The sequence below is a fragment of the Sturnus vulgaris genome, chromosome 20 (assembly GCF_052056855.1).
Source record: "Sturnus vulgaris isolate bStuVul1 chromosome 20, bStuVul1.hap1, whole genome shotgun sequence".
Lineage (NCBI taxonomy): Eukaryota > Metazoa > Chordata > Aves > Passeriformes > Sturnidae > Sturnus > Sturnus vulgaris.
This window is the reverse complement of record NC_142262.1, coordinates 5,815,969-5,825,368: the sequence shown is the minus strand read 5'-3', so window position 1 is coordinate 5,825,368 and position 9,400 is coordinate 5,815,969. Positions and strand designations below refer to the sequence as shown.

Sequence of the window (9,400 nt, the reverse complement as noted above, 5' to 3'; positions counted from 1 at the left end):
CGTGTGGTGGTGTTTTTGGGAAAAAATAAAGTGGGAGCAGGTGAAATTATAGCTAAATTCTACATGGAGACATTAGATGAACCTCCTCCTTTTGAAACTCGTGAGTCAGGACTCAGCCTCTTCCTGCATGTGCTCCTTCTTTCAGGGGTGAAAATGTTTGTGTTCCACCTTCCATGCTTGTTGATTTGCATTTGCCCTTACTTTGCAAAAGTAAAAATGATAAAATGAGGTACCTTGTAGCAGATTAGCCTGGGATTCAGATTCTGACATGTCTCATAGGGACTCATAGGGGAGTCTTTAATGCTTTGAAGATGAAGGAAAATTGTGTTTTGCAGAGCATAAGAAACACAGTGCCTTTCTGCCTCCAGATTTGATTGTACAAACATCTCTACAGAGATGGATCTTGGTGAGAAATATCTTCAGAGCTTGAGCCCGGGATAAATGCCATCCCAGATTTTCTAGCAATGTTAGGCAAAAGGCAAGTAGCTGATTTCAGTAAGCACTGCTTACATGCTTTCTCCATACTGGTTTTGACAGTCTGACAATCTTTTATTAGGTGTTAAAAATGGCCTATGATTGTTCAAAGTTGCATTAAAATTTTAAAGTGCCCTGTCCACTCTAGGGTGATCTTCTTCACATCCTTCTACCCCCCACCCTGAAAAAAAGAGAGAGATCAAGGTACTTGAAATGACTGATACTTTAATATAAGTGAAGAGTAGCAATGTCAGTTCAGTACAAGTTCATAGTGCAAACAAAAGTCATCCTTGGAAGAACAGTAAGTCTTGTAAACTTAATCTCAGTTGTCATTCCAACAGTTTATTGTTCAAAGAAAAAGCCCAACAAAAAACAGTTAACATAACTAGTATGCCCTAGAGTTTATCAAACTGCATAAAACATACAAAAATATTTCTCTGAATGCATAGATTTACTGTTATTACAGTCAGATTATGAGTAGAGCTGAAGATTTAACACATTAACTGTTATTCTTGGTGGAAACTAGAGAAATAAAGCTTTTTAAACCTGCCCTCTAGCAGAATGCTTAGTAATTAGTGGAAACAGTCCTTACACTGACTTCCCAAATAAAGGAACTGTAAAGAAATTAGATACTCTCATTAATTTTGAGCCATTTAGCCACTACAGTTTTTCATACAGTTATTGCACATAATCTGAGCTAGCCTCCAAGCAATGCTGGAAAGATAAATACACAATTGTTAAAACCTTCTTTCTTGTGCTACAAGAAAAACAAGGGAGAAACATTGGTTAAGTTTTACTTCATACTGTGTCACAGTCTTGAGCTTCCCAGGAGTTGAATCTGGCATTAAAGTAGCTCAGCTCCTGGCTGGAGAAAAACCAGGACTGAGAATCTGAAGTTAGCAGGGCTGAGGTGATGTGTGTGGAACATGGAGGAAAGGATGATAATTATCTTGACTGCAGTAAGCAAGAATTTTAAGCCTAAGTAACTTGGTGAAATCCTGAGCCCAGAGTCAAGCATCTCCTCTGCTGGCAGAAGGGGTTTGTGTCTTCTCCTGGTGTGCAGGGCACAGGGAGGGTAGCAGCCATGCTGCCCCTACCAGACCATGGTGCTGTACTATTTATAGTTTGTCAACACTGCAGTCCAGATCAACAACAAACACAGCACCAGCTCTGCAGAAATTCTGCTCTAGTGCAGCCTCAGAAAGCAGAGCTGGAAGGAAAATCAATACAATTTGAGTTGGAGGGAGAGGGGGGAACAGAGGGGAGAAAAAGAAGCTCATGCAGAAAAAGCAAGTCTCTCACTCCTCCACCCACCTCAGGACCCAGTTAAGGGTTTTGGTGCAAAGGTGAGCATCATATTTTTTGTTAAAAAAGAAAACAGCCTCCAAAAGTTTCCAGGCTGGCATGCTAATCAGGCTGTTTATAGTCCAGCAATGCTGTGACTTAGGTACTTTAACTCACAGGTGAATTCTTTCATTACTGACTTTGCGTAAATGCAAGTTAAATCGTCTGTAGCTTAACTAGAGTTGTGGTTTTTTCACTCCACACAACGAAGAGGGAAAAAAAATAAGTTGAAAGCCCCTAGAGGCATTCAGCCCTTTCAGTACTCACCTGGCTAAAACAAGGCTCTGATAGTGACAGTAGAATGTGCATGATGGAAAATTAGAGGTTACTTGCTCGTGCTTGTTTCCCATCTAGTGGCACGTAAAAGCACGCTGTGTTCCTTGCAGACACTGCTGTGCTTCTCACACAGCACAAACCAGCACCCCCCTTGGGACTGGTGTACGAGAGAGGGCCACAAAGCTTTCCTGTCTTGACAATAGTGACACCTGGTGTGAGTAATGCACAGGCTCACATCAGTCAGAAAGTAAAAACCATTGACACAGAGTGGGGTTCCCCTCCCCATCTCCTGAAACAAGGCCTTTCTCTTGAAAGGGCATTTCAACTCCACTGAGACTTAATTAAGGAACGTTTACAAGAGGCTTTTGTATTTTTTGGTGGAGGTACAATATTCTCATGGGCAATAAACATTTAAATAAGGGCATGCTTATTCCACTTATTTTCAGCCCAGTAAAAGGGTTTCTCCTGCCACTTCTGAGCATTAAGTATCTCTAGACAACCCATCTTGGTGAGTGTTTAGGGATTTGCACATTTACATTTTTAAAGAGCAACTATTCATTGTGTGTCTCTTTCATTTAATTTAATGAGGAGGTTTAAAATACATACATACACACAGAGACACACAGTTTCCTGAATCTTTACATGAGTCTTACTTGGTCAGAGTGGGTGTACTTAACATAATTTTCATATCATTAATTATGTCTTTTGTGTCCCCTGCTAGAAGATACAACCAATAAACTTCCTTGAAATACAGTGGAAGCATGTGATTTTACTAGACAAATGAGGTATCTCTTGGCTGAATACAGTATCAAGTAAAAAATAAAAGCAAACAGGGTATTAAATATAAAATATAAAATATTAGTTAAAATAGTAATCCTAATAATAAGTTAAGGTTTTACACACACTGAAGTCTCTGCAGGGTCAGTAGGTGAGTTTGGATGCTCTGCTGTTGTAGCACGGCCGCTCTGTCAGCACAGCAGCAGCGTTCCGGAATGCAGAGCTGTCACTTCTCAAAAGGACCAGCTCCAGCTCCTGGAAGTCCTGGAGTCTGGCAACATCCTTGTCCTTGTAAGGAACAGGCAGAACAACATCTTACTCTTAAATATAGCTAGTTGTTATTATAAAATAACTATAGAAAGTTTAAACTAAAATTCCAGGGATATCACATCCAGTAATAGCAATAGAGAATGAAAAAAATAAATCCTACCAGCATATACTCATTAAAAGTGTAGCAGGTTTGCTTGATTGGTTTTTCTCCTCAAACTTTTTCTTCTCCTTTAATCTCATTATGATTTGGCTGTATTTGTGCATGTCAATTACCCAAGAGTTGTGACCACTTTCATTTACAGACCTCGGGAATATATATTTTTTGAACAGAAGAGCAGGTTTGTTAACAGGCTATCTTTAAATTGTTCATATGCCAATTTGTGGAGGTTCTTCCCTTTACTGTTTGGTCTTTTTAGGCAAGCAGACAGTGAAGTAGTACTTGGCAGTTATGTTAAAAGCACCTAACTGCACCGTTTCTGATACATTTTTTAAAAGTCAAACTGTAATAGTTCCATATGCTTTAGGAGCTGAAATACTCTGCCTATTCTGACAAGAATATTTTTAAACAAGTTATGATCGAGTTTTAAGAAAGGTCCAACATCTCTTTGAATCTGTCAGTTTAAGTCAGTTTTTATTTAACAAAGGTGACATTTTGCCAATCTTTTTACAGAAATACCTTCTCTGATGCTGGCAAAGTGCAGTCAAGTTAATACCTCGTTTCTATTCTTACCTTTCTTACAAGTGTATTGGGTAGTTTCCTGATCTTCTCAACTTGCTCTGGATTAACGCCCAGTTCACAGCAGCTCACTCTGAGCAGATCTTGGTAGGTCAATTCTTGTCTGTCCAGTTCAATCTCAATGAAGTCGTTGTCTCTCAAGTTCTGGACTCTGACCTTGAGCACAAGTTCTGACAGAGAAACAGTTAAAAGGTTAAGAACAAAAAAAACAATTCAAACAACACTACGGTATTTACCATTATCTTCCGAATTCAGGTTTCTAATACAAACCCTGTGATCTCACTGAGAAATATTGTGCAGTTACCAGAAGCTTCCAGCAAAAATACACAGGAGAACCATGTTAACACTGCTGAAATTGATCCATCCCGTCACAAAGTCAAGTTGTTACCAAAATACCAGAGCTGCATTCGATGGAAATTTAGTGCAGAATTAAAATTTTCATGTTACATGGACTGATCATTCCATTATTTTGCAAAGTATTACCATGGTTAAAATACAGTATAACAGACATTTTACTTAGCTGAGCAGAATAAAGTTCAGGGCACGTTTGGCCACAGAATTCAACATCTCTGCCTCTATTCTATTAGAGTCTGAAGTGAAATGATTACTTAACTTCGTTGTTCACCCAGTAAGTGTAAGAGAACTACGAGACACGGAACCTCTTTACCTTGCATGTTAGAGGGGAATGTTCCAGTGAAGAAGAAGGGCTGGAAGGCAGATGCAGGGCCGCTGGGAGAGGTGTCAGGCTGCAGAGGCACAGCCTGGCTGGACACTCGTGGGGAGCAGAGCCCCAGGCTGGGGGCCGTGGCTGTGGGGCAGCCGGGGCCGTGGGGCAGCCCTGGGCTGGCACACACTGAGGCTGTGGTGATGGTGGTGGGCACAGGGGCTGGCCTGGCTGCGGTGGTCGGGGCTGGGAAGGTCTCATCGCTGCTGCAGGACGTGGGTGTGCAGATGCTTTCAGCCTCAGGTGCTGATGGACAAGGGCTGGTTTCACTCTGGGAAGCAGAAGAGATGGAAGTGCTTTCATTCTGGGACTCTGCCAAGCTGCCCGGAATGCTTTCTTCACTGTAAACATTAGGGAATGGTGGCTTAGCCAAGTAGTTCACAACAATGGGTAAATTTAAATCCTTCACTCCTTGACATTCAGTTTGTTCCTCTATTGATGAAGTTCAGAAATGAGGGATAGGGGATGGAGAGAGAAAAAAACCCGTCATGTTACTGGATAGATCTTTCTCATTTTGAATATAGTTAGTTTTCCTACTGCATCTTTAAACTACATCACATTCCAAGGTCATCAAAGAATGACACTAATGTTCCAGAAGCACGTAATACTTGAGGCCAGTAGCTGTAACGTGAAAGAAAAACCTATAAATGTCTTGAGTACATTCTGGAGGTTTTTTTTAAATAAAGTGGGGAGGAAAAAATAACCTTTGAAAAATAGATCATTTCTAGCAGTGTTATTCCAGCGCTTTTAAATGAATTGGATGACCAGTAGTCCTTTATTGAATCTCATTTTAAAATGCTTTTAATAGCAGTGCTGTAAATAGTTTATTATGACCTAAGCCAGCAAATTCAACCCAGTATTTTTTCAGGGAAGTGACTACTTACTGTAATACCCAAACAAACTCAACTCTTGCATAAAAGCACTGCAGTGACATTCCTGCCTGAGGATTACAGAACATAAACAGTGATGTCAAAGCAGTTCAGAAAGATCTGCTCAATGATACCACACTCCCAGAATAAAAACTAGGAGAGAAGGTACGTGATATGTGTTTATTCCCTAGGAAACACATGGAAGCTTAACAGACAGAAGAATAAGATATTTATGAACAGAGTTTATCCACGTGCTTGACAGTTTAAATGTTAAAAGCAGGTGAATCGTCTGCCACAAACTAAGCCCAAGAGATGAGCACCTTGCCCAAAAGAAAGCAAAAGTACCAAGTAAGAGTATGCCATTCCTTCTGGTGTAACTGTTGGAACCTGAGTCATGATTTAGCTGCAACCTTGAGAAGGATGACCCTGCAGTGTTGATCTAAGAGCAGATCATTGTAGAGAGCAATTTAAGTGCAACTGCAGAAGACAGCACATTTCCAAAGGTAAAGCACTTTAGAATTTTAATCTGGAGCACAGTGCCTAGATGATGATGGCACTTGCTGTTGTTCAGGAGTGCCACACACATCTAACTGGGTTTGCTGTGCATATGAGAAGTGGCAGAATTACATGGCAAAACTTGACCATACCAGCAAGTCATACTATAACAAGGTGCTCAGAAGGCATAACTTCCTGCGTGATAAAGTTGTGAGGGGATTTGTAATATTGATCATGGTCAGAGCACAGCAAACTGTGCAATTGTAAAGCCCCCATTTGCAGCCTGTGTGCCAGCTTTAGCTTTATGACAGCCAACAGGAGTGCATCAGCACACTTCCCAAAGCTCTTTCATTTCCTGGTGACACCTCTCAGAACACAAAGCCTTCCTACCTGAAATCCCCACGTCTATTTGCCCAAATATGAATTACAGTTAGAAATCACAGCTATCTAATGAGATAGAATGGTCCTAGCCAAGGTTTTGCCAATTACTGCCTCAGATAAAAGCACTGAAAAGTTTTAGTCTTTAGACCAAGAATTCTAGATGACTTTTAAGATGGGAACCTCCCAAAATCTTGCGGATGTCTGGTTTCGATGTTAGCTGTGCCGCCAGCTCTCCCTTAGCAGTGAGGATCTGCTTGTCTGCGCCAGCCTCCAGCAGGCAGGACACCACTTGGGCATGGTTCCGCTTACAGGCCCAGTGCAGGCACGTCCTGCGGGAAGGAAGCAGAAGGGTTGGGATGCATCGCCCCGGCTCCTCCTCACCAGCCCCGTCCTTCTTCACCCGAGTTATGTGTAAAGTGAAAACTGGGATAAAGTTTCCTTCATTGCAGCACTTCTTAAAGTTCTGAATCTCTAAGTTGCGCAGGGCAGGGCGCTCCTTTGCCTTGCAGAGTGGCTCCCGCTACTGTCCTACACAAATGACTGGATGGGGCCCTTGAGCAAACACGCAGTGACAGGTGAAAGGAGGGCGACCTGCTTTTATCGTGATCCTCTTTAGCAGTAAATCTCCGAGCCTCCCGAGATTAGCTTTTCTGTATTTGCATATGGGAAAACTACGACTTAAACACAAGAGCTGCGTCTCCAAAGCAGCTCCCTCACCCCGTGCCCGATAAATGGGTTGGGAAGAGCCCCGAGCGCAACCACCGCGAGCAGCGCCGCTGAGAAAGGCAGCGGGGGAGGAGCCGGGCCCCGCAGCGACCCCGGCCCGCCCCTCGCCCCCGCAGCGCCGGGACCCGCGCGCCGCCGCCGCCCCTCACCAGCCGTTGATCTCGTTGCGGGAGTCGATGTCCACCCCCGCGCCCAGCAGCCGCCGCACCTCCGCCACGTCCCCCAGGGCCGCCGCCTCCCGCAGCCGCTCCTCCAGCTCCCGCGCCTCCGCCACGCCGCTCATGGCCGGGTCCGGCTGCGGCCCCTCCCCGCCGCTCCGGAGCCCGTCGGGAGGGGCCGGGCGACCTCAGCGCGGCGGAGCCGGGCCCTTCCCGCCCCGGGGCCCGGGGCCGTCCCTCACGGCCGCCGCCATCTTGAGCCCCGGGCAGGGCTCGGCCCTGGCCTGGAGTTCTGTGCCCGCTTCTGGGCTCCTCAGCAAAGGAAAAACAAGGAGCTGCTGAAGAGGGTCCAGCGAAGGCCACAAAGATGATGAGGAGTCTGGAGCATCTCTCTGATGCACAGACACTGCGGGAGCTGGGCCTTAAGGTCTGGAGAAGACTGAGAGGGGATCTCATCAATGCATTTAAATTATCTAAGGAGTGTCAGAGGATGCTGTCAGACTCTTTTCATTGACGCCCAGCAACAAGGCGAGGGGCAATGACCATAAACTAAAATACAAACTGTTCCTCCTCAACACTAGGAAGAACTGCTTTGCATTAAGGGTTATAGAGCTCTGGAACAGCTGCCCAGAGAGAGTGTGGAGTCTCCCTCTCTGGAGACATTCCAAACTCACCTGGACACATTCCTGTGTCACCTGCTCCAGGTGACCCTGCCAGTGTGGGGGGTTGGACTGGGTGATGTCCAGAGGTCCTTTCCAACCCCAATGATTCTGTGCCCTCTTCCCCCCAGGTGCTGAGATGGGGCCTGGACAGGGTGAAAATCGAAGACTGGAGTGTTTCATGTGTTCATCCTACCCTCACCTGACATCCTGAGCCCTGTGTGGGGGCTTGGGAAGAGGGGAAAAACAGGTAAACAGGAAAAACAGGTAAAAACTGCCTGCCAGCAAAAGCACTTCAGAGAATTCCTTAGGTTGGAAAAGACCTCCAAGGTTTTTGAGTCCACCCCATCATCTACCATAGTGGCCTTGCCCTTTCTGGGGTGTTTTTTAACCAGCAGCCTGGCTCCTGCCTTCGAGCTGTGAGGCTGCCATGGGCTGGGGCAGGACCACAAGGATGGGTTCAAATCCATGAGTTTCCCCAGGCACTTCCAGCCCTGTCACCCCCAGTTCCCAGCCCTTACTTCTCCAGTGTGTTGCTCCTACTCTTAATTAAATCACTGCAGCATGTGTTGGGGAGCTCATTGAAGTCCAGGCTTTCTGTTTTGGCATCAGCATCTGCCACCAAGGAGAAATTTTCATTAAGCTGCATTTTTATTTCATTGCCTCTCTTTTATTGCTTACTTTTGTTATTAGTGACATTATTTTAAACCCACCATTTAATTTAGGCCTTGGGTTGCTGTTGCTTTGCTCTGCTGTTCCTTCTCTGGTAGTTGTGGCCATTAGGTGAAAACAGTGCCTGCAGCATTACCATCCAAACAGTTCCTGAATATCTCTCTATATAAATGAAGCTTCAAAGCACAAATACTTATCTTCCTTTTAATCAGTCAGGAGAGGCAGAGGCCCACAGTCCAAATGTTTCTCTAAGAGAGAAGCAGCCCTGCAAACCACCCTCATGAAAGCAGGAGGGAGGAGCAAGAAGTGACATTTTTAATTACTATGGCAAAGGTTACACGGTGACTTAGTGGCAAGTTTTTCACACCACATCACATGCTTTTGATCCCATGCAACAGATTGAACAAAAATTTTGCCCAGCTGCTACCAAGAAACTCAGCAAACTGTATGAAAAACAACTGGATTTGGAGAATGGTTTGCAAACAAGATTTACGTGACAACTGCAAATTCAGACCTTAGAGACCTGGAAGACCAGCCCTCAACTGGACACTGCTGTGACCTGAATATTTGTGTTTTAACTCATTTGCTTTTTCAGTAAATGCATCTTAAAAAAATCACTCTTTAACCCACGGTCCCTTTTGTCTTTTTTCAGTGTCTGTGCCATAAAGCTATAAAACCAAAGACAAGGCACCCACAACTGGAGACCTAGTGATACATTCTAGGAAGCAAGATGCCCTCCTGCACACTGTGATAGCTTTAAATCCCAATTTTTTAGATCTGTAAAAATCCAATAAGATTAGTGGCAGAAGAGCTTTTTGCAAAATAACACAAGACAACTC

General features: G+C 44.4%; 1 protein-coding gene and 1 long non-coding RNA gene across 2 annotated transcripts; one reads left to right on the top strand and one right to left on the bottom strand.

Moving 5' to 3' along the window:
* Window positions 1-2,843: 2,843 nt before the first annotated feature.
* LOC106854323 (ankyrin repeat domain-containing protein 40-like) lies at window positions 2,844-7,377 on the bottom strand. The gene is made up of 5 exons (XM_014878198.2): window positions 7,222-7,377; window positions 6,527-6,675; window positions 4,545-5,033; window positions 3,872-4,047; window positions 2,844-3,159 (listed from the first exon to the last, which is right to left on the bottom strand). The coding sequence occupies exons 1-5, from the start codon at window positions 7,353-7,355 to the stop codon at window positions 3,016-3,018; spliced, it is 1,092 nt and encodes a 363-aa protein (XP_014733684.2). The 5' UTR covers window positions 7,356-7,377; the 3' UTR covers window positions 2,844-3,015.
* Window positions 7,378-7,493: 116 nt separating this feature from the next.
* On the top strand, window positions 7,494-9,186 carry LOC148221561 (uncharacterized). Its single transcript, XR_015807755.1, has 3 exons — window positions 7,494-7,657; window positions 8,021-8,139; window positions 8,960-9,186. It is a non-coding gene; the product is annotated as an uncharacterized LOC148221561 (long non-coding RNA).
* The last annotated feature ends 214 nt before the right edge of the window (window positions 9,187-9,400 follow it).